Genomic DNA, 27,799 nt, shown 5'->3' on the forward strand with positions numbered 1-27,799 from the left:
ATAAATTTGAGAGCATCCAAGTCGTGATATTCTCCTCTCTGTGGAGCCGTCGCGCGTACAAATATTAGTCCTTCCACGAGCTTCATGGTGTGATGTGGCAGCTTTTCTCGCAAACGTATCACTGAAAAAAGTACTTAACAAAGTTGTACTACCACAGTACCACCTGCAAATTGTAAGGACTGTTTCAGTTTAAATTTCCGTAGAATGCAATTTCACGAGAGACGGAGGGGGAGAGTGAGATTTGCGCAAAACCAAACCAGGGTGAAACCGGCGGCAGCACCCAGTCCGCCATCGCTCGGCAGCTGTTTCCCCAATCCGCCCCACCCCCGGGTTGGGATCTTCTGCGCGCAACCACACGCCTAAACCGCTAAACGTGAGGCCCGTTGTGGGCGGGGAGGGGAGGGGACAGGAAACGGCCGGGCGCACGGGATCCGTGGGTGGTTTTGCCCCCCCCCCCCCCCCCCTCCGGGTCTGTGTGCTCTCTTCCCACCGCTGGTGCGGCGCAAAACCGACTACTCCCGCTGCTGCCGCGCGCGCCCAGCAGCCCAGCCAGCCGCACGGTTCCGCCACGCGAAACCGGCGGCCGCCTCCTCGTCACGCACCCACAAACTCTCTCTCTCTCCGGTCTCCGGCTTTTTATTCCGCCCCCGCCTCGCTCGCTGCTGTTTTCTTCTCACCGGAGCAGTAGCCTCTACTACTACGCGCTTGCGAACTTGACGAGACGAGTAGTGTGTGTGTTTGACGAGTGGTTTTGGAGATGGAGAGAGGGGATGGTGGTGGAGGAGGAGGAGGAGGGGGAGGGGGGATGGGGCCGAGGGGGGTGGTGGGGTCGGCGGCAATGCTGGGGCTGGAGATGCACCTCGCCCACCCGCAGATGCACGCCGCCGCGTACCAGCAGCCGGACCCCCACGGCGGCGGCGGCGGCGGGTTCCAGCAGCAGGTGGCGGCGGTGAGGCAGCAGCAGCAGCAGTCGTACTCGCCCTACTCGGCGGGGGCGTCGTCGAGGGTGATCAAGGCGCCCGGCCATGACGATGGGATGGGCAACGGCGCCGGTAAGGGCGGCGTGGTGCAGCAGCAGCAGCAGCCCGGGTCGGCGGGGTGCCCGTGGACGCGGATGAAGTGGACGGACGGGATGGTGCGGCTGCTGATCAACGTCGTGTACAGCGTCGGGGACGACGGCGATGGCGTGGCGGCGGGCGGCGCCGCGGGTGGGAAGGCGTCCGCGGGGGCGGCGGGGCACGGGAAGGCCGGCGGGTCCGGGTCCCACGGCGCGCACGGGCAGGCGGCGGCGCAGCAGAAGAAGGGCAAGTGGAAGTCGGTGTCGCGGGCGATGATGGAGAGCGGCCACATGGTGTCGCCGCAGCAGTGCGAGGACAAGTTCAACGACCTCAACAAGCGGTACAAGCGCGTCGTCGACCTGCTCGGCCGCGGCAAGGCGTGCAAGGTCGTCGAGAACCACGCGCTGCTCGACGCCATGGACGAGCTCACCCACAAGGCCAAGGACGAGGCGCGCAAGCTGCTCAGCTCCAAGCACCTCTTCTTCCGCGAGATGTGCGCCTACCACAACTCCGGCGCGGCCGCCGCCGCCGCCGCGCACGGCCCGCACGGCGCCGGCGCCGCCGGCGTCGAGGCCACCGCCTGCTTCCACCACCCGCCGCCCGCGTCCATGGCCGCCGCCTCGTCCGCCGCGCGCCAGGCGGCGGCGGCGGCCCCTTCCCTTGGGATGAAGGACTCCTCCGCGGGCCCGGAGGACGACGAGGACGACAGCGAGGACGTCCCCAGCAGCAACGAGGTCGACGACGACGACGATGACGACGACGACGACGACGACGAGGTGGGCCCAGGGATGAAGTCCCGCCGGATCTACGGCGGCCACCGCGTCCACCACCACCACCACCACCACAACGGCCACCACAAGCGCCGCCGTGGCGACGACGTGTCGTCGGCGGGCGCGGGGGACGACGACGACGAGGACGGCGTGAAGCGCGCGAGGGGGGCGGCCTCGGCCGCGGGGGGAGGCGACGACGAAGGCCCCTCCACGGTGCAGCAGCTGCAGAGCGAGCTGGCGGCTGCGGTGGCCGGCGGCGGCGACCCGCAGCAGGTGCGGCAGTGGGTACGGCGGCGCACGGTGGAGGTGGAGGAGCAGCAGGTGGCGCACGAGGTGCGCGCGTACCACCTGGAGCGGCAGCGGCTCAAGTGGGAGCGGTTCCGCGCCAACAAGGAGCGCGACATGGAGCGCGCCCGGCTGCGCAACGACCGCCTCCGCATCGACGGCCGCCGCATGCTCCTCCTCCTCCGCCAGAAGGACCTCGACTTCGACATCGCCGAGGCAAACTCCTCCTCCGTCGACCACCTCACCTCCTCCGCCCCGCCTCCCCTCGCCGCGCTCCAGCAGCAGCAGCAGCCGCTCGGCTCCAGCCCCTCCACCGCCGCCGGCCACCCCAACTAAAAGGCAACTTGCCATTCCTAGTAATCAGCTCCCCTTTTAAGAAAAAAAAAGTTTTAGTAGTAGCTGGAGTAGCATGCAGCCGTGGTAGACTGGTAGATTTCCTATTGGAGTACTCGTATTGGGTGTGTGTCTTGCGTTATCACTACATTATGCTATGGTTTTGTGTAAGATCAGACTTGGTACATTTGGTTGGGCCTCGATCTCTTCTTTCATGAACAGGGTAGCAGCGGTAGATTTGCCTTAGCTAGGGAGGAGTGATCAGATTTGTGAGATTCGGTCATAATTATGTGAATTATTACTGCAATATTGTGCTGCCAATTTGTGTTCATAGAGCATATGATAAGTATTTTCTAGTATCTTCATATAGGGTAAGCAAAAACCGGTAATGAATTAGAGTACTTGTACCATGTCAATTGCTTACTGCTCGATCCTCATGCACGATTGGCATGATTCGTGCACCTGATCTTACATCCATTATGAAATAATTATACTGCATTCCATTCTTAATCCAATATTCATGCCATTCTAAAATGATTTCCCTTTCCATTTTGAACCCAGTTGTCTTGCCATTCTGAAAAACTATATGTTGTTCATGTCATTTCTGAATGCCCATATGTATTCCTATAAATACTCACAATTATCTATATTAAAAGTTTGCACAAACTGAACTTTTGAATTATATTCATATTCATTTTATAACCTATACAGTTTAAACAGGGAAATTGGACGACAAAAAACATTCTAACTTGTAACACAACTGAGTTCTAAAATCTATTTATCAAGATATGCAATTTTAGATGAAATTTCAAGTACTCAAAACAAAGACACACTCGTAGTTATATATATATATATATATATATATATATATATATATATATATATATATATATATATATATATATATATATATATATATATATATATATATATATATATATATATATATATATAAAATTTGTTAGTTTAAAAGCACAATCCGTACACTTGTATTTCAAATCACTTTACCATAGTTCAAAATATACTTTTGCATTTCAAGAATTCGGTATATATTTGAGCAGCTTAATTAAGGTTCAGAAGTGAATTTCATTGTTTGAATTTACCACATTCTCTCTTCATAAAAATTGAATCTTGAATTTGTAAAATACACTGATCGACAATCAAGATATTTTAAAATTAAAAAAATGTGATGTACTTTAATCTGAAACATGTAAAGCGCCTGGCTAAAACGAAATCTACAATATGTATATACTTGAAACGAATAATAGAAGAGAGAGACCAAACTAGAAGTTAATTAATCGATCTGATGTATACATCTATATGTCCATGGAGAAGATATTAAGCCCTAGCTAAAGTAATGTTAAATGGTAACCTGAGTATATGTGTGATCAACTAGCTAAATGGGTAATCTTTGATCATGCTCCACTGGTATTATCAAAGTAAAAGCTTTAATTTTCTGGAGGATTAAAGTATATTACACAGCTTAGCATCACATAACCAGACATGCATTTCACTTCAAATTTAATTTACTCTTTTAAAAACCCTATTACTTATACTGCCTGGTACATTATAATTATATTAGATTCATCCATTCAGTGCATGCATCCATTCAGTGCGGGTGTGATGAGCGATATGTTGCTAGCTTCTTGCAGCTAATTAACCTGGCAACAATTAATCCATTTAGAGATTAAAAAAATAATGGACGCCCATGGAATCACACTCACAATGCAATTAACTGATAAGGGGTATCGTAAAAAAAAAAAACTAATACTTATATCAATGCGGTAGTAGTCTAGTAGATTGATTCATCAGACATTCAGTGCATATGTATCCGTGAGTTCATTGCAGATGATGTGAGATGTCGCCTGATCTTGCATCGATCTACTGCTAATAAAACTGAGAGTAATCCATTTGATAAATAAAAAATGGCCATACATGTAAAACGGCAAAATAGTATATTGCTGGTGATATATATATTTGTGTCATTGTGTGCTAGCTGTTAATGCAACCTGGTCGATCGAATAGCAGCAGCAGGCAGCGGGCAATAGAATAAATTATATACGTGTGATCGATCGAGGCTAATGTTGTGATCTACTCCTAGATCGACAGCGTAATGATGGATCATCAGCTGCATATATATATGCATGCGCCCAATCTTGGCAGCAGCTTGAAATTAGTATCCATGAAGAATATAGATGTCATGCGTGACGGATTAGCTTGCAGCTGGCACGTACATATATATGTTGTATGTCAATATATGACACGGATCAATATCGATTGGCTGGTGGTTGATCCTTAATTTGGTCGTTTATATATGCGTACGAACGAGAACGATGGACACACAGGAGATGAACATTATCGCTGAAAGGATAAACACAACTTCTCATCTTATGCACTACTAATTAATTTATATCAAGATCGAGCAACACTTTACTGGACTCCAATACAAGCTACTCCTTTCTTCCTAAAATATAAACGATTTTAGATAAATAGGGTACATTCTAGTACACTCATAGTCCAGATTCGTACGGAGGGAGTAGCTATTAGCCCTGAGCGTAGGAGGAACGAAGTAATACAAAAAGACTATGAACTGACCTCTACGTTATTTTCATGTACAGAAGATGAGCCAGCTGCATGCTTTTTGGACCAGAGCCAGAAACAGTGCATGTATATATGTCATGCGAACAAATGCGTGTCCTTAGCTACACCATCCGTTTTGATATAGTTGTCAGTTCAGTTTATATTAAGATATAAAAGAAAAAACCTAAGTAACTATATTAAATACTTCCTCTGTTCCAGAATATAAAGATTTTTAAGGTTTCATACGGGAATTAAATGGGAGAAAATATATATAATTAAATCGGAGAAGGTTATGTTTGACTGAGAAGTGAAGGTACGTGAGAAAGTTGAATGATGGAGGATTGTAATTGGTTGATAAGAGAATATTGGTGAAGAAGTTGTTATATTTTGGAACAAACGTTGAGACCTAGAAGTAGTTATATTTTAGGACGGAGAGAGTAATGTATGGTTAGGTGTAGGAAAATGGTTGGGAGTAGAGTTAATAGGGAGAAATACAAATGAGAGGTGATTCATTGGATACAATACTATAAAGTGACAACTATTTTAGAATAAAATTTAAATACTGGAAAGATAATTAGTACTTCCTCCATTCCAAAAATATAAAAATCTAGGACTGAATAGGACATTTTCTAGTACTGTGAATCTGTATAGGCTCGTTACAACCAGTTAAAGGTTTTTATATTTTGTGACGGAGTGAGTAATATTTTGAGACGGGTGATCTAGGACATTAGGCTCGAGCCCCAATTGGCCAATTGCTCCAACCATGCATGCATCTTCCCCTGTGCATGGGGTCCAGCACTCCACCCCTGTACTGCCAGACATAGACAAGCACTTATTTGAATCTTGGGAAAAAAAAAACCATTGACATATAGGAGTACACTCTCAAATTTTATCAGATGATGCCCACATAATACTACACATTTGCATTTGCTTTCTTAGCCTTCGACATTTTGCATTTGCCACCTTTATCTTATTCAAATAAATTATATAAATATTATTTATTTTGTTCTAACTTTATTAAAGATACTTACATTGAGCACTTTTACTAAACCATTAAATAAAACAAATAATCAAACGCACATCTATAACTCTTTTATATATCAAAAAATAGAGAGGGTTTATTTCGCCATTGTTCTCTCATCACCTCTACACATATTCCTTATCACCTCATTACTGAGGTATGGCCACTGCATCGCTCCTCTCGCCCCGCAATCACGGTACTTGGCCCTGTTCATGTGCTTGCTGGCCGTTCGATGAACCTATGCGTGTTTCTAGCCGTCCAACATATGGATAGAGATCGCTTCTGGTCGTGCATAGATATTCACGGTTCCACTGTTTAGGTTCCAGTCAGCCGTCAGATCTCTTCCCTATTTATCGTATCCATCCACCTACCCCTCCAAAGCACATCTTAATTCTTGACAAGGAATTTTGTTGGCACATCTTTAATTCTTGATACGAATATTTTTTGGGTCATCCAATCTGTTTGGTGCACATGTGGCATGAGAACCTCATTTTTTTCTCATGCTTATACTTATAAGCCAAAATTTAAATTTTAAAAAGGTTATTTTAGAGTTTATTTTACAAATTTATTTTTAAATTGCTAAGAACATATATATATATATATAAACGTTTTAGCCACAAATTGTTTTTTTCTAATAAATTAGATGGATAAGCATACACATAAATAAAACAATGGGCTCTATGTCCTGAAATTAAGTTTGTAGAAAGGTCATTTTCAACAAAACAGCGGCGAATTGAGAAATGATTTTATACATCAAAATTCATGTAGTGTATTTTAAAACGGATGGTTGATTAATTCATTACCATTCTGACGCAACATATCTCATGTTCGAAATATAATACCAAAAAATATGACAACATGATGATTTGGAGCATTTGAAATCTTATGGGCAAAGTAACACACCATGTGGATAATAACATATAAAAAGTCATGTTTATAAGTAGAAAGGCTATTATACTTTTAAATATATTTTTTCAATATAAATTTGTGCATTTTAAGCGTATGTATTTTCCGCGACAAAGCGCAGAGGTGTCGTCTAGTTCTGATTGTTTGTGTTTACCAGCTATAAACAAGGTCCCAGGTAACGCCATCTCAATGGATGCTCACTTTTGATGAGGTACGCGCATATGCAGTCTCATCACTAACCATCAATCTCGTTTCCCTGCTTTTACTAATTTCACAATTGTCCTCTATGCTGTCCAGCACAATAAAGGTCTGGCCTGTTCGTATCTATTTGCTGAGGTTTCGCGGGCTGTATCACCAAGCCATGGCAATTCACAAAAGTGCTTTCTGCCTTGCAGGGCGGATCCAGGAGTAACTAATAGGAGGGGTTGAACAAATTATACAAAACTATACCTCATCTTCTAATCGATGTACAGTACGGCAGAAAATTTTAGTGGAGACTTTATAGAGGCTCTAACGGTTGCAACACCGGTAATAGATGCTCGAGAGCCTATAGCCCCTATGGTAGATCCGCCATTGAGTTGCACTACTATGTAAAAGAATTTTCAAAACGAGCAAAATTGTCTTTTCAAACAGACAAAACAACCACTTGACACTAGATGTATATAGAAATACCGACTATCATAAATGGGCACCGCGACCGAATGCAAAACTTTAATTTCCTAGGTAGACATGTTAAGCTGTCCGCTTGCAAAAGAATTTTGGCCAAAAAAAAATAAAAAAATAAAACAAAACCCTAACTAGGTCTGCTTCACCTCGCTGCTGCTACACAAAAGCTGTCACGGCTGTCCGAAGCCCGTTGCCACCCGAAGCCTGCCACCATTCGTAGCCAGTGGATCCGCTCGTCTCGGGGCTGATTCCATTGGATCCGAACGTTTTGAGGCTGTCAGCGGCGGTGGTGGTGGTGGAGGAGCAAAGGGAGAGGATGTCGTGAGGCCATCGGAGACGGATGAGCCGAGGGAGCCTCTGCCGGATAACCAGCTGTCGTGAGTCGCTGGTGAGGGAGGAGAACAAGTCGAGGGAGCTAGCGACGGATCCAACCGTCGCAAGGCCATCGGCTTTCGGATCCAACTATCACGAAGCCATCAACAGCGGAGGAGGAGCCGAGGGAGCCTACGTGACAAGCCTGTTGGTGAAGGTGGAGGAGAAACCGAGGGTTCCTCTATTGGATCTGACTGTCGCGAGACCACCGGTGCCGGCCGTCCCGAGGCTACTAGTGGTGGAGGAGGAGCCGTACATGTCTTAGGTTATTATTAGGCCATTCATAATGCACCTACATGGCATTCAGCCAATCGGAGATTCCCCGCCAACTCAGCTTGTAGCGTGACCAAACGAAGTTCGGGTAGCCCAGTTTGGGCACGCGTTTTTCGTCAGAAAAGAAGCCGTTTTATGACGTGCGGAGCAGGGGAGGATGGAGCAGGCGCACTGTGAGGTTGTGGCCTCGGGCTCGTGGCCCAGTGGTGACGCCTCCACCCCTACCTGGCACCGGAAAAGCTCATCGGACTGCCTCCCTCGATCTGCGTCGGAAAGGGACGCCGCGCCGTCGCCGGAAGGGAGAGGCCGCCACGGGAGTCGGAAGGGAGAGGGGAGAGGCCACCGCGGGCACCAGAGGAGAGAAGGGAGCGACCGTTACGGGAGCCGGAGGGGAGAGAGGAGCCATCGCCGAGCTTCTTCGATCCTCCACCGAGCTGGGTCTGGCCGCCTAGAGAGTAGAAGGGGGCGGCTGCCCCGGAGGAGCTCGCCGTCGATTCGGAGCCGCTCTGCCGTCCGATGTCGTCGCCCCTTGGGACGCCCCGCTGCCCGATGCTGTTGCCTCTCGGGACGCCCCGCCGCTCAGCACCGTCGGTGTTCGTGGCGGCTCCCCGCCTGACATCGTTGCCGCCCGGCACCGCCGCTCCGCTCGGTCTCGGTTCCTTCGCTGATGTGAAGCGATGAGATTGATAAGTGAGAGGAAGGAGAGAGAGAGGAAGGTAGATGAAAAGTGAGGGGAGGACACCGGTGGGACCTACAATAAAGTAAGATGCACTGTGGAGCAAGTGGCTACTATAATTCTTCTTAGGTGTGTTTGGGTCTAGGTGGTAGGTGAGGCGCAGTTAATTTATGTGACGCGCCTTATTATTAGCTTGTTAAATGTTAATTTGTCAGTACCTCGGTGCATTTCGCTTCTAAACTCTTCTTTCGACCCTGAGCCGACGTGGCAACCAAAAAAGAAAACATACTACTCCTACGTGGCCGTGTCCACGGCCATGTATTGAAACGAGCTACCGAGAAAAGTGAAAGCGGATCGGTCACCCGTGGCCGCGGGCCCACAATAAACGGCCCAAACACCGAGCAAAGCCCGTCTGTCCCGTGGCCGCCGCCTCCTCCCTCCTCCGTCCGCGCTCGCTCATTCGCTTCTTGGTCCGCAAGCCCTCCACGCCGCCTCCTCTCCCAGCGATGGCGTCAAGGGATCTCCGGCGGCTGCTCGACGGCGCGGCCCTCGTCGCCCGCGAGGCCGCCAGGCGCGCCTCGGCCCCCGACGTCCTCAGGTCCGCGCTCCTCGCCGCCACCGACCTCGCTGGGCTCACCAGGGGCACCCCGCGCACCCCGAGGCCCACCCCTCCCCTTGGACCCCACCACCCCGCCGCCGCCGCCGCCGCCGGTGAGGCTCGTGCCTCCGTCGTGTACTTCTCCCACGACGATGCCGGTCCCGTCTCTCCGCCGCGGCGGCCGCCGCAGGATCCCCCGCTGGAGCAGCGGCCGCCTGCGCGTGAATCCCCCCACCCGGCCCAGGCAAAGGAGATCACCGAAGCCGGCATAGCCGCGGCCGTGGGCGCAGCTGAGCCTGAACCTGTGGCGGTGGCCAGACCACCCGATGGCGAAGCTGCTGGCCCCTCACCTGCACCCTCGCCATCGCCCTCGCCGGTGGTGCGGGTGGAGAAGAGGCGGCGGCCGCGGGAGCGGAGGGTTCCCTCCACCCCATTCACCAGAGCCCTCGGGTCAGTATGCCACACCATGCATCGATTTGAACAGGGAGAAATGCGCATTCGTTTGTTTGTGAAATTACGAATCGAACAGTGCGTGAATCGTGTTGTTTTTTTTTGCAAAATTTGTGCCGGCAAAATTAAGGTTCGCAGGTCTGGGTGCTGGCCTCGCATGGGGAACGCTACAGGAATCAGCTCGGCGGGTGGTGTATGGGAGACCAGCGGACGCAGATGGCAAGCGTTCTGCTATGTCCCCGTTCTTATCAGATCAGAATGCTGAGCGTATCGCCCTGGCGCTGTGCCGGATGCGGGGTGCAGCGCTCAAGGTGGGACAGATGCTGAGCATCCAGGACGAATCCCTTGTGCCTCCACCGGTAGTATCTCCAATCTGATGCTGCAAGATTTGACTTTAGTTTTCTGTCTGTCATCGAATCTGGTGATCAACCATTTCACATTCTGTGGTTATGAACCATTCATGTTGATGTTGGCTGTGATAATGTAGGTCTTGGCAGCTCTTGATATTGTTCGCCAAGGTGCTGATGTTATGCCGAGGAAGCAGCTCAATTCAGTTCTTGATGCTGAGCTAGGTCAGGACTGGTCCTCCAAGTTAACGAGTTTTGACTATGAGCCACTAGCTGCTGCAAGTATTGGACAGGTTTGTTTAGCAGAGTCATCTTTCTATTATTTTGATGAAACTATACCAAATTGACCTTACCACTTAACTAAGGAAGAGGGACAAATCCAAGATTTCATTGTGTTGGATACTTGGTTGATGCAGAAAATTTTAAATTTGATTGGTAATGATTATTTGAGAAGTTAGAAAACAAATATAGATAATTTTGATAACTTTACTATAGTACATCTTCAAGGTTTCATATCTTGACTATGACCTATTTGCTATTTAATTTTTGATGGGCAAAAATACAAACTATTCTAAGATAGGAATGTTATCTATTGAAAGGAGCTTTCTTTTCATCCTGAACATATTGTTGGTAACCTCATGCTCTAATATAGCTCCACCAAAGCCAATGAGAAACTGTTTGCTTATCTGTTTCTTTTTCCTTTTAATCAGGTCCACCGGGCGGTCTTAAAGGATGGTTCAGATGTTGTCATGAAAATACAATACCCTGGGGTCGCAGATAGTATAGAAAGTGATATTGAGAATGTCAGGCTACTTCTGTCTTACACCAATCTCATCCCTAAAGGTCTTTTCCTTGATAGAGCCATGAAGGTAAATTTTCTTTGGGCTGCAGCTTGAAAAACAGTTTTATCTTCTCTTTGCACTTGACAGGTGACACATTGTACATCTATGAGTTGCGGGTATTGCTTCTTATTAACACTGTCTGTCGAAATTTAGTTTAACTGTTTGTTTTTGCAAGTAGTTGAGATAATAGTGTGCTACTGCTACTCTGTTCATGCCTATACTTTATGTGAAAATAAATTGAGTCCATCGTTATTTAATACTCAGTTTAAATGGCATTTTACCACAATCTGTGTCCATGATATGGCAGAATCTTAGAACTTGTATTTATTCACTCATTGGTTTTATGTACATGTCATATGTTTCTTAAGGCCTAAATGCACCTGCACCATCATAGTGCTTTTGTGATAAACAGAATGTAGAAAATTCATTTTTATTATTATACAGGTGGCAAAGCTTGAGCTGGCAAGGGAATGTGATTATGTGTTAGAAGCAACTAACCAAAAACGGTACAAAGAGTTGCTATCTGATAGTGAAGGCTATTATGTCCCTAAGGTCATTGATGAGTTGTCTAGCAAAAAAGTGTTAACGTCAGAGTTTGTTCCAGGTACTTTCAGTTGATCATGGAGTGGCTTAATGGATTTTCTTTATAATTTTTCATTATAGTGTTGTAAGTTCATCATGCCCCGTAAAAGAAGTTCATCGTGCATAGTGACAGTTTTTTGAGGCATTTCGTTTTGAAAAAATATCAACATGGATTTATAAAATGTGGACACATGGAATGTCCAAATTGGGACAACGATAGGGCATTTCACTTTTCATATGCTCCACACTTAGTCCAATGGAGCGAAAGTTAAACAGTATAGCATAGCGTAGTAAGGAACTAAGAGGCGCAATAAACATGAACTGAATTCTGATATGTTTACCTTCATGATCTCACAATCATATCAAATATGTTTAGATACTTTTCTTTTTTGTGAGGAGCTAATTAATTTTTATGGACATAAGAATAATGGCTTATTTCTCTTGATAGCCTCATTTGTTTGGTTCTATACAGGATTTCCAATTGACAAGGTGGCTATGTTAGACCAGGAAACCCGTAACTATGTTGGCTGTAAATTGCTTGAGCTTACAATAAAGGAGTTGTTTGTCTTCCGATTTATGCAGGCATGTTTCTTCTATACTTTCTGCAAAATTCCTAATAATGGGTTGAACTCTGCATCCATGTTAATTTATCATAATCTAATCATTTTGGGTATACATGACTACTGCTACGTAAACCGCTACTTTAGTGTTGGGCAATACAAACAGATATTTATTGAGCCATTCAACTGTCAGTTTTATATCAATGATCAATATTTTGTATGGCTGTCATTTAATTTTTCGAACAGTATGTATCAATGTATGTTTCTGATTTGCTACTCATTGTGAACTTGTGATGACAAATTTCCTTCGATTTAATTCAAGGCTTCAATTATAAATCTGGAATTTAGTAATGCGTTATAGATACCAGGAAATTTGTTAGTACTCTGCAGTAACTTCTCTTTCTGCAGACTGATCCAAATTGGAGCAACTTCCTTTTCGATGAACCTACAAGGAAGTTCAATCTGATTGACTTTGGCGCAGCTCGTGATTTTCCAAAACGTTTTGTGGATGACTACCTTCGTATGGTAAGCAATCAAATTGTTTATTATTAATAATCACCTCCTTTAGAAACATTTAGAGTTTTCTGTTTAATGTTTTGAAGATGGTTGTCTGAGTCTGATTTGTGATATTATCGAGCAGGTAGTTGCCTGTGCGAACAAGGATAGAGCTGGTGTCTTAGAAATGTCCCGCAGGCTAGGATTTCTCACAGGTGAGGAACCGGAAGTCATGCTGGATGCTCATGTCCAAGCTGCCTTCATTGTTGGTGTGCCATTCGCAAAACCAGGTGGTCACGATTTCCGTGCAAACAACATCACACATAGTGTTTCCAACCTCGGAGCTACCATGTTGAAGCACAGGCTGACGCCACCACCCGACGAAGTTTACAGCCTCCACAGAAAGTTGTCAGGTGCATTCCTAGCCTGCATCAAGATAGGGGCAGTTGTACCCTGTAGGGAGATGCTGTTCAAGGTTTATGAGCAATACAATTTCAGCGATGATCGTCCGGAAGTATTGTCCAGCACCGGATAGAAATATGAAAGGCCAACCTTTTGCCCACTTCCCTTTTGGGGAACTTTAAATAGTTACAGGTCGGTTGCAGCTCATTTTTTCGAGAGCCACACAATCGGCTGCTCCATTTGTTGTTAGGCTGAAAGAATGCTCTGACAAATTGTATTATTGATAGCTTGAAAAGTGAGGATATTCTGTTTAGGGATGAGCTCTACAAAAACTGTATAATGCTCTTATACTTAAGATGATGAAAGTTACTCTGCATATTTTTGAGCACAAGAAAATAAATGCATCAGAATGATGTTTCTGTATAATGTTCGTATATCTGTCTCTGGGGCTTATACTTCAGATGATGAAAGTTCCTCAACATATTTTTCAGTCCAAGAGATAAAGGCATCGAAATGATGTTTCTGTTGAATTTTCTAAGGAAAGTCTTTAGCAAGTATCCTCTACGTGGTTTAAGCCAACACCAGTAAAGTTAGGTTGAACATTGTCGATTAGCGATATTTAAGAAGAAATGGATCTCTCGTTAAGTAAAGTTAGGTTGAACATTGTCGATTAGCGATATTTAAGAAGAAATGGATCTCTCGTTGAGTAAAGTATCTCCTCGTAACAAGTTAGGTTTAAGAAGAAATGGATCTTCCGTTAATTACAGTAAAGTATCTCCTTAGAACACCTAGTAACTAAGTAAAGTATCTTCTTAGAACACAAGTTGTGGCTGTAGTTTAGTGGTGAGAATTCCACGTTGTGGCCGTGGAGACCTGGGCTCGAATCCCAGCAGCCACATTATTCTTTATTGTTTTTACCTCTAATAAAAACACACATATAATCATTATTTGTATTCAAATCATTTTTTTACCTCTAATAAAAACCCACTTATATTTGTGTTCAAATCATTTTTTTGTTTTACCTCTAATAAAAACACTACTTATATTATTTGAATTCAAATCATTTTTTTGTTTTACCTATAATAAAAACACTAATAAAAACACACTTATATTTGTTTTCAAATCATTTTTTTGTTTTACCTCTAATAAAAACACTACTTATATTTGTAATCAAATCTTACCAGTGCAAACCCTCTTAATCCTTTTAATCTTACCCGTGCAAAGTCTTTTATTAAATTTGTGCAAACCAAATTTCTTTATTAAATCTGTGCAAACCAAATTTCTTTTATCGTACTTATATTTGTAACCAAATCTTACCAGTGCAAACCCTCTTAATCCTCTTAATCTTACCCGTATCTCTATCGCTCACCTCTGTAAACACTTATTTTTTACCTCTAATAAAAACACTACTTATATTTGTAATCAAATCTTACCAGTGCAAACCTTCTTAATCTTACCTGTGCAATGTCTTTTATTAAATCTGTGCAAACCAAATTTCTATTATCCTGTAAACACTTATTTTTATCAAATCTTACGTGCGCAAACCAAAAGCCTTATCAATGCAAACATTTGTGCATTTCTTTTACCATATTTCTATCCTGTGAAATTCTTTTGTCCAAAATATAATATGGATGCATATGACATGTTCCATTTTAATAAATGATATCAATGGTGTATAATCTCATAAATTGGATATAGCAATAAATTAAAATAAATTGAATTGGTGGTACATAAAAGAATTTCAGAAGTGTACAATTTAGTATAGGCAAATTTTGCTACAGGACATCGCAATTATGTGGTTTTAGCTTAGGGACACCACGAAAGTGAAGTTTTGGAGGAAGACATCATATTTGCCGATGACACCGTGCCGTCTAAAGGATACTTGTTGTGCTGATGTGGCGGACGGGAGTCTGTTTTTGACGCAGTCGGACGTAAATACCCCTGTGCCACGTCAGGAAAAAAAAAAAAAGGGTCTCCCGTCAGGCCACTCCCCACCGCTGCCAGCTACCTCTTTCCCCTCTCCGCCGCTGCGCCAAGCCGTCGCCATGCTCGGCCGCTGCCACCGCGCGCGGCTACATCTCCTGCGCGAGCACCACCCGCGCGCCACTGCCACTTCGCCACCACGATTGTCAGCACCTCCGACCTCCATCTCCGCCCGGACGAATTGCCACTGCGACCGCCGCCGTCTTCGTCTTGCTCGGGGCCACCACCACGCTGCGAGCGCCGCCCCGCGCGTGGCCAAGCTGGCCCGCCCGGGCGCCGCCTCCGCGACCACCTAACGCCTCCACTCCCGCCTCCTCTGCTGGCGCTGCCCCGGCACCTCCTCGCTGCTCCGGCCTTTTCTCCCCATCCACCCGATGCTTGCCGGCGGAAGTGGAGCTGCTGTCTCGGGCGGTAGCCGAGTGGTGGAGCGAAGACGATGGCTGCATCTGGCTCGCGCCGCCGCCGTTGCCTGCCATTTCTCTTACTTCCACCATCGAGGTAACCGCATGCACAAAAGTGATCGATCTAGTACAAACAATGATGAGTGATGTACAATAATCTGTGAGTTAATTAATTAACCAAGCTTAGCTTGATTGATGCAGGAAATCAAAGAGAGAGGTCGGGATGCTGAGCCTAATGTGCAATTAACACAAGTAGCAGCTCGCACTGGTACGAGCTCGCCTACGCCGAGGCCAAAGGGCGCGTCTGCCGCGGCCACCGCGTTTGGCAGATCGGCTTCGGCTCAGGCTTCAGGTGCAACATCACCGTCTGGCCCGCACTCCGCGACGGCGGCGTGGCCCATGGCCTTGCTCGGCGGCTCGTTCGCCGCCGGCGTCGCCCGACGCTATCGCCGTCCGCCACGCTGCCTCCCCATCCACCCGATGCCGCCGGGCCGCCTTCAGGCCGCCACCGTCGCCTCGGCCCGCGTCGCTGCGGCCGGTTGCTGGCCGCGCCGTCGCGCACCTGCCGCATCCCGCTCGGGCGCGCACGCGCGTGGGGAGAAAGGGAAACAAGAGGGAGAGAGATGAGGAGGAGAGATCGAGAGGAGAAGAAATCAAGAGAGAAGAAAAAGAAGAGGAGGGGGACACTGTCAAGTGTTCCCACGTAACCTTATTATCTCTTGCGCAGGGGTATTTACGTCCGACGCGCGTTAAAAAAGGCCTCCCGTGCGCTATGTCAGTATGGCAGATGGCGCGGTGTCCATCGGCAAATATCCACGATTATGGGATGTCTTCCCCCAAAACTTCACTTTCGTGGTGTCCTGAGCTAAAAACCACACAATTTGCCTTTAGTATATTATCTCGTAAATACTCAGTTTAGTTCATGAACGTCTCTAATAATATGTGCTGATAAATTCATAAGGTATGGCTAATCTTACCCAAATTGATGCTGATTAGAACATGACCTAGGCTTATGAGAGGGCACGAAAACATGCTATATTTCAAAATGACGATGTACTTGGTTTCTACTTGATTGTTGCTATCGGATTTTTATTTATCTTTCTATGTATATAATCATCATTCCTTACTATACTTTTTATCAAAAGGTTTTACGTCTACGTGACATCTTACTTGAGTGTGTAGCAATCTTAATCAACACTTAAAATCAGAAAGATTACCCATGTTGTGTTTTTTTTTTATCTTGATTCACACACAACGATAAATTTTGTGCACTAAAATAAGCTTTTTACAACTTCAAACATTAAATTGTACCCATCAAACAAATTTTATCTTGGTCCACACGCATCGATAATTCGTGCACTAAAATGAGCTTTTTACAAGTTCAAGATTTAGATTTACTTAATAAATAAATTCATGTATCAATACAATTTACTTAATAGCAAAATTTCTTCTATCTAAAATAAAGGAATGTACCTTTTCTCAATCGATAAAATAAATCCAAATCCTAATAGTAGATGAATAATTATAATTTTTTTGTGTGCACAAGATTGGAATAACTTTAAAATAATTGACACATTATTTTATTTATCCTAGAATGAGGTAGAATCTTTTTTTATTTATGGTTAAAGAAGAAAACTGATCTTGAATTTTAAGTATTTAGTTTCATTGCTAAGATATGGAGATTTTCTTCTTGTTTTCATATTTCATTTTGAGATAAGCTTACCTTTATTTATAGTTCGAAAAAAAACTTACATATGTGCAAGCCTTGTGCTTTTTTTTCTTATTTTTATATTTACTGTAAAAAATGTCCGTTCGTTGCAACGGGTGAATGCTATTTTAATTTTATTATTCTTATATGGTTTAGCTAGGATGGAATTCACTGCGGGAATTCGTTTATAGTGTTTTTAAAATAATGAGCTGTAATTAGGAGTTCAACTTTCATCTCAAGTTAGCATGCAAGTTTTTCTAAAGAAATTTCTTATACGACTTCTTTTGTATTTTCCGAAAGCAAACGAACTTAAATCTGACTCATACACGGATCTATATTTCCAAAAAATGAACTTAAAAACCAACCTAAATACAGATGACATACCAAAATATCGGTAAAAACATCTTCAATTTTTATAATAGTAGAGATACGGTTTAATTAGTTAAGGTGATATTTACTGTGGGAATTTGCTTGGATATATATATACACACACACACACACACACACGTCTTTAATCTATTATATTATTAAAGGAATAGAAAAAGGAGCCTCCACGTTCGCTCTCATGGCCTAGAAATTCTCAGATTAATCGGAGAAAAAGAAAAAGCAGAGTCCATATAGAAATACAATTTAGAAAAAATCGGAATTAAAAATAAGGAATATTAGAAGAGGAGACTAGAGTCCATATAGAAATACAATTAGGAAATAGTTGAAATTCGGAATTAAAAATAAGGAATATTAGAAGAGGAGACTAGAGTCCATATAGAAATACAATTAGGAAATAACTGAAATTCGGAATTAAAAATAAAGAATATTAGAAGTAGAGTATAGAGTCCATATAGAAATACAATTAGGAAATAACATAAATTCGGAATTAAAAATAAGGAATATTAGAAGTAGAGTATAGAGTCCATATAGGAATATAATACAATTAGAAAATAATATAAATTTGGAATTAAAAATAAGGAATATTAGAAGTGGAGTATAGAGCCCATATAGAAATACAATTAAGAAAAAAAGGAAATTCGGAATTAGAAAATAAGGAATATTAGAAGTAGAGTATAGAGTCCATATAGGAATTTTAAACTAACTAAAATTTGGAATAAACATAATAAAATTAAAAGTAAAGTTTAGAGTCCGTATAAAAATACAATTTACAAATAACTAAAATTCAAAATTAAGAAAAACATGGGAAGAAGAGTTTAAGGTCAATATAAGAATACAATTTAGAAGTAACTGAAATTCAAAACTAAAAATTAAAGAATATTGAAAGATGAGTTTAGAGTCCACATAGAAATACAATTAGAAATAATAAAAACTTAGAAATAAAAATAAATAATATTGGAAGAAGAGCATAGAGTCTATATAGAAATACAATTTACAGAAAATTCGGAATTAAAAAAAGAAATATTAAAAGACGAGTCTAGAGTCCATATAGGAATATATATAATTTACAAATAACTAAAATTTGATATTAAAAATAATTAATAACTAACATATAAAATATATTATGAAAATACAAAAATAAAAAAAAATAATATTAGAAGAAGAGCATAGAGTCTATATATAATTATAATTTACAGAAAATTCAGAATTAAAAAAAAGAAATATTAAAAGACGAGTCTAGAGTACATATAGGAAATATATATAATTTACAATTAACTAAAATTTGATATTAAAAATAATTAATAACTAACACGTATATAAAATATAATATGAATATTGCAAAATTTAAAATTATGTTGTCATTTTAATATATTTGAATAATATAATAAGAAAACATATATGCTATTATATGAGAGAAAATATAATGATGCTAGCTACACAATCTTCGCGGGTCACCATGCTAGTTTTTATAATAGTTGAGATTTTCGGAAAAAATAACTTACCTATGTTTTTTTTCTTATTTCTTGTCTTCTTTTTTTTTTTGAAAACTTTTTGTACGTCTCATTTCTAGCTGTCGGCCTAAAATGGCTGACCGCACAACGACACTGTCCTTTCGTTTGGCATTAACACAACGATCTGGTAATTAAGACGAACATACCTGTATATTATCAGTATATGTACGCAGGCTCCAGCCGGTGAAACGTCGGAATCGCGATCGGCGCCCACGCGCATGCATATACGACGTACGAGTTCCTTGTTCCTTGTAAACACACGATGTACGTTCTTGTTCCTTCCACCTGTCTGCTATTTGTTGGTGAGAATTTTAAAAATAGTTTTATAACTTTTGTCTTTTAATTTATTTACTAGATTAATTCTACAACTATATAGAAATCTTAAAATACAGGTGAGAATTTAGATTGTTTAGGAAACTGTAGAGATTATAAAATAAGCTGTAGCTACTAAAAACTTATGCCTACACAGTACACACAGTGCGTTTCCATTTTGTTCTTTCTTCCAACACTTTGGGAGAGAGCTATACCACGTTGCTCTCTCTTGCTTTGCTTGATTTGCGTATCATAATCTTTTTATAATTCGTGCTGTTTAAAATTTTAATTAGGAGGTGAATTAAAAGCCGTCCTCGTACGTATATAAATTAGCTGGCGAATCTGGCCAGTCTTTAATTCTGCCATATATGTGCATGTGTGTGTACATGTATGGAAGGATAGTATTCTCTCCTTAATTTCTTGAATTGCTATCCGATCCTGAGCAATATATGTCCCTAGCTAGCTAGCTGGGCGTCCGCCATAATTTGCTGCCAATAATAATTAGCCCCATATATCCTTGTAGCTAGGTGAATCATCCCCTTGATATGCCTTGTTAAATATGTAGCTCCGATTTAAGCTCTCTTGCCCATTTTTTTTTCAGAGTTTATAGTTTCATTTTGATTCTTCCGCTCTCTGCTAGCTTCTACACACCAAGTTCATCAGCCAATTTCTTCCTGACGACAAGGCCGTGTAAGAATTTTAGTGAAGTGAGTGTCTTTTTTGTTTTTCGATTGGTCGATCGAGTGCTGGAACAAGCGAGAGGATGGCGACGATGGAGAGGATTGGGATCACCAAGCTTCGTCATCATCATCTTCTTCTTGTTGTTCTTCTTCTCGTCGTCGCCGCCGCCGGCGGCGTCGGCAGCGTTCAGGCGGCGGAGGAGGATGAGATGAGCGGCCGGAGGAGGAGGAGCAGGCGGCGGCGTGCGGCGGACGTGATGGTGCCCATCACCATCCTCAACTCCGCCGTCGACAAGGGAGCCGGTATGTAATTAATGTACTAAGATTTACAGTAATTGGATGTGTTCTTCTGGGTAGAATATACCTGACATTCAGTTAATTTGCTAGTATCAATTTCTGGCGAAAGTAGACAATTTTTTTAGTTTTTACCATTTTTGATCGAATTTTGAACAATTATCTATCATTCGTTCCTAGGATTAAATGTGAGTGTGTTCTAAACAGGGAATATTTGCATCAGAATAGTCTCTGAAATACTACAAAATTACCATGTTCCTAATAGAGTTTAATTAGGTTATGAGACCATGCGGGGGATGGAAGCAGATTCAATTTTTTCACGCTCGCCCAGAGCAAGCCAAAGCCATAACTACCAACTACCATGACAGTAGAGTACTACCATACGCCTGCTTATTATTTTTTTTAGTGGAAGATATTACATTTCTAATTCCCACATAACCAACTATTCAAATAAAGCTAAACATAATAGGATGGGACAAACCTCCAACCCCACCTCCCAAATCGCTAAAGAATCAAAAAAAAAATCAAATACTCCCTCCAGGTTAAAGTTAATTATTATTTTAAACAAGACTAATGTTGAACTTTTTAAAACTTTGATTATAAATAACTATTAAAACATGTACTTTAATTTAGAAACATGGAACGATATGTACAAATTAATCTAAACTACAGTACTTCAATATAGAATCATATATTTGTTGATAATTCTAAATATATATTTTTTTCAAGGAATTCTATATATATTATAGTATAAACCAATGGTCGAAATTGTATGTCCTTGTTTAAAATCACAATTATATTCGACTTAAAAGGAGTAATAGTTTAAATCTAGCATAACCTTCTATTAGTGTGCCAGCCCAAGGACAATAATTCTATGTTCTTTTCTGCTTTTTCACTGGGTTATTAAAATTGATTATTTTTACTCCACAATTAAAAATACATTTTTTTCTGAAAAGCATCCTTATAATGCAGTTGAGAAAAGGGGTATTAGTCTTCTTTGACGATATCCTAGTATAGTATACAGTGGCGGGATGGAGACTCATTTGAAATAACTTGAAGAAGTGTTTAAGCTGCGAGTTCGATTCCCGCCGCTGTAGTGCTCTTTTTTTGAGTGGGGTGCAAAGGGGGTATTTGCTTAGTCCACATGGTATTTAATAATTTATTTTTAAACTATTTAAGTTATCACTATAATCGAGTAGATAATCAGTGGCAATGATCTTCAATAATCTAAATCAAACATGGCCTTTCTATGTGTGTAACTTCAATTGTAAATATACATACGTGATGTCCTCCTGTCGTTGCATCAAATCTCAAGCAGGGAACCAATTGTTAAACATGTATATTAAATGAATTGGGTTAGAAATCATCTTCCTAAAAAAAAAACAACATAATTGCGATAAAAATCATATTAACCGATATTCATGCTTCTGTTTAAATCTTCAACTTAAGATTATAGTTTAGATCCTCTAGCCAATTATAAAACGTATTGGCTACATTGAATATAATTATTCAGACAGTTAAGCATACAATTCTCTTAAGATATTAAAAATGGTTTACTTGAGTGTAATATACATGGAAAGGAATACAACTATTGGTCACGGTAAAACAAAAAGGAACTAGACATTCGAAGGAGCATATATAAAAAAGTTTGGGTTTATCGCTTTATATAGGTAGTATGTACTACACTATCGTCAGTCCTAAATTTACGTATCGGCTATGTCCAGATTTACATATAAAAGATAACTTATTTTGAAAAATTTAAGTATCGGAGATTTACATATAAAAGATAACTTATTTTGAAAAATTTAAGTATCGGTTATGTCCAGATTTACATATAAAAGATAACTTATTTTGGAACAGGGGCGGTATACTTCTTAATGGAATATGGAAACGTATTTGCTTCTTGATGGATAGGGCACCGTGCACAAGTGGCTAGCGTGCCGTTCGTTCCCACCATGCATGCGTGCATATGTGTACCACTAGCTAGCAAAGCAAAGCAAGCTAAGCTAGATGCCATGCATGCATGATGCATGTATATCCTTATAGCTTATCCCTATCCTCCTTGTCATTTTCGGTTCCTTTCACGCTTCTTTTTGCGTGGAGGATAGAGGCCACACCGACAGAATGCATCATTACCAATATTCACGTACGCTTCTTTACTTGTTCATCCAATATATATATTCTTTTTTTTCTTCTCAAGGTGTCTACATTATATGTGCGCACCATCGGATGATTGTAGTATATTCTTCTTAATTAATTCCAATATTCTATATTGAGACAATTTTCTACATCTAATATATAATCCATATCATTCATCACTCCTACACCAAATCCAGGGGTTCCAATTTCATTTTGGAAGTTTCTATCAGGGCCACCAAAATTTCTGAATCTAAGGAATTTTGGAAAATTCGGAACAGAATTATTTGGAATTTAAACATATTTTGACCGAATTTGAATATAGTTGAGTCAGGGGAGAGGTTTTCTGAAATTTCAAACCGTGACCGAATCCATATATGGTAAAAGAAATCATATAAGATATGGTATAACCATTATTGATATGTGAAATTAGAAACATTGCTTATGAATAGTCTTTTAAAAATAACTAAATTATATATAGTGTCACATATCGTTCCGCCAAAATAACTTTGTAAATCCAAACCCCCAAAATGTAGTTGTCATATCAAATTAACCTGAATTAGGGTGTGTTCGGAATCCTCAGATCCCAACTCCTCCATCTCGTTTTTCGCGCACGCTTTTCAAACTGCTAAACGGTGTTTTTTTTAAAAAAAGTTTCTATACGAAAGTTGTTTAAAAAATCATATTGATCTATTTTTAAAAAAAATTAGCTACTACTTAATTAATCACGTGCTAATGGACCACTCCGTTTTCCATGCGGAGTAGATAGGTTCCCATCCTCTAGTATCTTTGTAGAGTGACATATGACAAATTCACCGTCCAACGACCTGGGAGGCTGCCAAGGGTTGTCAACAAACAGGCGTGCCTCGCCCTTTTGTCCTTGATCGCTGCACATTCCATCGCAAGCATGCACATTTAGATGGGTTTCAAAAACCATTAAAAATAATTTTTAGAAAACAAAATTAGAAATATTCGTGTGTATAAACATTTTACATACACATTAACTATGTGTATGAATATTTAATACAACAACATTATGTATAAAAACGTTTGAATCCAAATCCAAATCCTCAGCATAGCCACTGGAATGATAGAAGCCATGATCTGTGTTACTGTTAATTTTCAACAACAATTCATGAATTTTCCTGTCATATATATGCATGCTCGGTGTGGCAGTGTGCATGGACGGGACGCCGCCGGCGTACCACCTGGACCCGGGCTCCGGCGGCGGCAACCGGAGCTGGGTGGTCAACCTGGAGGGCGGCGGTTGGTGCAACAACGCCCGCACGTGCCGCTTCCGCACCGCCAGCCGCCACGGCTCCTCCGACCACATGGAGCGCCGCATCGCCTTCACCGGCATCATGAGCTCCGCCGCCGCCGACAACCCCGGTCCATCTCCGTCCATCCCATCTCCTCTCCTCCGCCGCCGCTCTCGATCGATCAGTACTGTATGCACGCTAACCAAACCAATTATGGCAACGTACAGATTTCCACAGCTGGAACCGCGTCAAGATCCGCTACTGCGACAGCGGGTCCTTCGCCGGCGACGCCTTCGACGAGGTGATCGATCAAACCCATCCAGCCAGCAGCTGATCCGATCATTCCTGATTAGCTAAGAATCAATGGACTTGTGTATAGGGATTGAAGCTGCAATTCCGGGGGCAGCGCATCTGGGGGGCGGTGATCCAGCACCTGCTCGACGTCGGCATGGCCTCCGCCGAGCATGTGCTGCTCACCGGCTGCTCCGCCGGCGGCCTCGCCGCGATCCTCCACTGCGACCAGCTCCGCGCCCTCCTCCCCGCCGCCGCCACCGTCAAGTGCCTCTCCGACGGCGGCCTCTTCCTCGACGCGTACGTACTTGTGCTCTGTCCACTGACACGATTATTTTTCTCCAAGCTAGCTAAGCCCATTATTCAATTCTTATCGCTTCGCGCGTTGCAGCGTGGACGTCGCCGGCGGCAGGAGCCTGAGGTCATACTACGGCGACGTCGTCGGCCTGCAGGCGGTGGCGCCCAACCTTCCCGAGACCTGCACCGACCATCTCGACGCCACCTCGGTGCGTATACTGCACACTGTATTCATGCATATGCAATTAATTATGTGTTCATGCTGATCAATTCAGAGATGACTAATTAGATTTAGATCGATGCAAGAAGAGCATTACATAATTATGATGCGACTGTGTGTGTGAATGTGCAGTGCTTCTTCCCTCAGAACATAATCGACGGCATAAAGACACCCATCTTCCTGCTGAATGCGGCGTACGACGTCTGGCAGGTATGCACATGTCTTTGCTGCTGAATTTCTCCATGGTTGATATTGCAAATTAAATGAGTAAAATCTCGTTCTAGCAAATGCATATGCTCAGATCTAATCTATTGAGAAATGAAGAACATATAACCGAATGCAAATATGTGACCGGACGATTCGTTCATCAGATCGAGCAGAGCCTGGCCCCTAACGCAGCTGACACCAGCGGCACCTGGCGAGTCTGTAAGTTCAACCGCTCAGCCTGCAACGCGTCTCAGCTGCAGTTCCTGCAAGGTAACAACGGCCATATCCCTTGTCTGAGTTGTCTCGTTGATCATATACTACGTCAATAATTAGTTTGTCAGACAGTAAGGTGATCGAAGCCCTGAATTTCAGAACCCAATAATCCCTGCATTTTTATGTAATGCAGGTTTCAGAGATCAGATGGTGGCAGCGGTGAGAGTCTTCTCCGAATCGAGGAGCAACGGGCTGTTCATCAACTCGTGCTTCGCTCACTGTCAGTCCGAGCTGACGGCCACCTGGAATGGTGGCTCTCCTGCTCTCCAGAACAAGGTACTTTCCACCTTGCTTAATTAGTGTGTGTCCATGTAATTGTTCAGAGCTACAAGAGCAAACTGCAGACGTTTTCAGTACTTGCAGACGAAGAACCTGAATGGGATTATGCATCAAAAAATACTTACTTTTCAGTTTCATGCTGTTCTTGGATGTGCAGGGAATTGCAAAGTCTGTTGGTGACTGGTACTTTGGTCGAGCTGAGGTGAAGGCCATCGATTGCCCCTACCCCTGTGACAAAACATGCCACAACATCATATGACATCATGTACTGACGTTTACTCGTCTCGACCGAATGGAGTGACACACATTTTTGCCTCGAAGTCCTCTCAAGTTCTTCACTCTAGCTAGTAGCTATATACATGTAGAACTATCGAGTTCAGAGCCAAAACATACAAAACAGAGAACCTCACACAAACAGATACAAAGGAAGCAAAACAAAGTTAACAAAAGCAAATAGGAAGGGGGAGAGGGGCAGGGCACATTAATATCGGGAAGCAGTGTGGTGGAGTCATGGGTGTATAATTTCACCTATTAAGAATAAATTACAGTATTCACAAACATAGTATGGGATTAGAAAGGAGAGCTAATACGTTAGCTCCATCTCTTTAAGCATGTGTTAGGGCATTCGTGGAAGTGTGTCTGATGTCGCGTGTACAGTGGTCTGCGTCTATCTGCGTCTGCGGTGTAATCGCCAAAAACAAAAAAAAGGTAGTATGTTTGACATAGATCTCTTAGACATCAAATATATTTGGGTGAACGGAGTAGTATCGAACAAGAATGCCATTGCTCGACAGAACTGCCAATCTGCCATGCCGCCACAGTCCATGGTGCGTGGTGACAACCCAACGGGCCGAGGCCCACGGAGGCACCTGCCAAACTCTGGGTTACAGGCCGAGCTGTCAACACATAAGTTGCGATCACAGAGCTAAAAAAATTGTTACGATCACGCAGCTAAAACAAATGTTCACAGTAACTGATCAAAGATTGCAGCTGAATAAATGTGCACTATAATCGTTGTGATTGGAATAGGGGTTAACTCACTAAAATTAAAATGGCAGCTGAACAAGATGTGCACAATAACCATCTTTACAATAACATATCAAGTGTTTTGAACTTGAACCCACGGCATAATTTAACAAGCTTAGCTATTTAGAAAAACGCATCACGTTAATTACCAGACTTGACCAGCTGTTATTAAAAGGGTTTATTAACATATAGGCTTTGATTCAACACAGTGTACGTTTTCAACAGATGCATGATTGATAAGGCGTGGTATGAAGTTTCGCTCCGCAAAAGGAAAGACAAGCGATCGACAAGTAGATCGAGATCGACCTGCAGCTGCTGTTCTGATCGAACCAATAAAATATATACGTGTGGCATTCTTTACCATCGTTGTAGGAGTATAGTATACGCTAATCTAGAATTATAGAATCTCACCATGTTCTAGGAGAGAGAAGGCTTTGACAATCGGGTGCAAACAGCGTGATAGCTTCGCTATGAATAAATATTGACTAGGAGATATATAGCGTGAGATTAACTATAATCAAGTCTTCCAAAAACAGAAGGGAAACTTTTCTGAGTGAGATCGAGATCCGTGGTGTATAACGAATTGAGTCAATCATTATCTGCTTACCAGTCTAACACCATTAGCTCAGGATTTCACATGCATTGTTTGTACCCTTCTTGATTGGACCGGCCCGGTACTATTCAGTGTCAGTGCATGCAGGGATGGGTGGTACCGTGGTAGAGGTTGTGCTTGTGATTAGTCGTATATATGCTCTCGGATCCATGCACGCGAATAGATCAATGTTCATATGCAAATACAAACTGTATTTTGAATTTACAGAATTAGAAACAAATTAAAGTACCATTGCGCACCAAGTACCTAGCGATCCACGAAGCGGTGGATCCAGAAATTTTAGACGAACCAAAGAAGCTAATTCTTGTGCGGTGATATGTTGGAATCAAGGTTTACAAAACCGAAGGAATTTTACGAAAACCAATCGGATTTTGTGAAACCACTAGATCTCGGGTTATAAAAACTGGTCGGTATTAGCTGGTTTTCATACGGCGTTGACCGAAAGTCACCGGTTTTTATTGGTTTGCGGTCGGATTTCGGTAAAACAGTAATGAGCAGCTTTCACTTTGAAATACAAAAGTTAAACCCTGGTCGAAATGGCTAGGCGACTGCTTGGGGTGGCGTGGCGGGTGGCCTTGGATGATCCACTCCTGCTCGTCGGGTTAATTATATCCGGTGGGGTAATAGTTGTAGATTTAGCGCCAAGTAGAGTGGTTGTCGCCATGAGGCGTGAGTGAGGTGGCTAAGTCCCTAGGATTCAGGATGG

At 42.9% G+C, this 27,799-nt stretch overlaps 3 protein-coding genes and 1 non-coding gene across 6 annotated transcripts; all 4 read left to right on the plus strand.

Annotated features, from left to right (window-relative positions):
- Window positions 1-507: 507 nt before the first annotated feature.
- On the plus strand, window positions 508-2,784 carry LOC127767597 (uncharacterized). The gene has a single exon (XM_052293019.1). The coding sequence runs from the start codon at window positions 758-760 to the stop codon at window positions 2,447-2,449; it is 1,692 nt and encodes a 563-aa protein (XP_052148979.1). The 5' UTR covers window positions 508-757; the 3' UTR covers window positions 2,450-2,784.
- Window positions 2,785-9,379: 6,595 nt separating this feature from the next.
- On the plus strand, window positions 9,380-13,642 carry LOC127760815 (protein ABC transporter 1, mitochondrial). Its single transcript, XM_052285115.1, has 8 exons — window positions 9,380-9,988; window positions 10,119-10,347; window positions 10,476-10,628; window positions 11,046-11,204; window positions 11,622-11,781; window positions 12,232-12,341; window positions 12,728-12,844; window positions 12,960-13,642. Exons 1-8 carry the CDS (start codon window positions 9,447-9,449, stop codon window positions 13,347-13,349), a joined length of 1,860 nt encoding a protein of 619 aa, XP_052141075.1. The 5' UTR covers window positions 9,380-9,446; the 3' UTR covers window positions 13,350-13,642.
- A 400-nt stretch (window positions 13,643-14,042) lies between these two features.
- Window positions 14,043-14,114, plus strand: TRNAH-GUG (transfer RNA histidin (anticodon GUG)). The gene has a single exon. It is a non-coding gene; the product is annotated as a tRNA-His (tRNA).
- Window positions 14,115-19,454: 5,340 nt separating this feature from the next.
- LOC127760730 (pectin acetylesterase 3-like) lies at window positions 19,455-25,774 on the plus strand. 3 transcript variants are annotated; one of them, XM_052285026.1, is made up of 10 exons: window positions 19,455-19,470; window positions 20,159-20,501; window positions 23,805-24,017; window positions 24,115-24,188; window positions 24,267-24,478; window positions 24,570-24,684; window positions 24,828-24,905; window positions 24,980-25,172; window positions 25,309-25,451; window positions 25,612-25,774. In XM_052285026.1, the coding sequence occupies exons 2-10, from the start codon at window positions 20,282-20,284 to the stop codon at window positions 25,711-25,713; spliced, it is 1,350 nt and encodes a 449-aa protein (XP_052140986.1). In that variant the 5' UTR covers window positions 19,455-19,470; window positions 20,159-20,281; the 3' UTR covers window positions 25,714-25,774. The 3 variants fall into 3 exon arrangements, with proteins under 3 accessions (XP_052140986.1, XP_052140987.1, XP_052140988.1); XM_052285027.1 differs by lacking the exon at window positions 19,455-19,470 and having other exon boundaries at window positions 19,544-20,501; window positions 25,067-25,172; XM_052285028.1 differs by lacking the exons at window positions 19,455-19,470; window positions 20,159-20,501 and adding an exon at window positions 21,889-22,638.
- The last annotated feature ends 2,025 nt before the right edge of the window (window positions 25,775-27,799 follow it).

Source organism: Oryza glaberrima, chromosome 1 (genome assembly GCF_000147395.1).
Source record: "Oryza glaberrima chromosome 1, OglaRS2, whole genome shotgun sequence".
Lineage (NCBI taxonomy): Eukaryota > Viridiplantae > Streptophyta > Magnoliopsida > Poales > Poaceae > Oryza > Oryza glaberrima.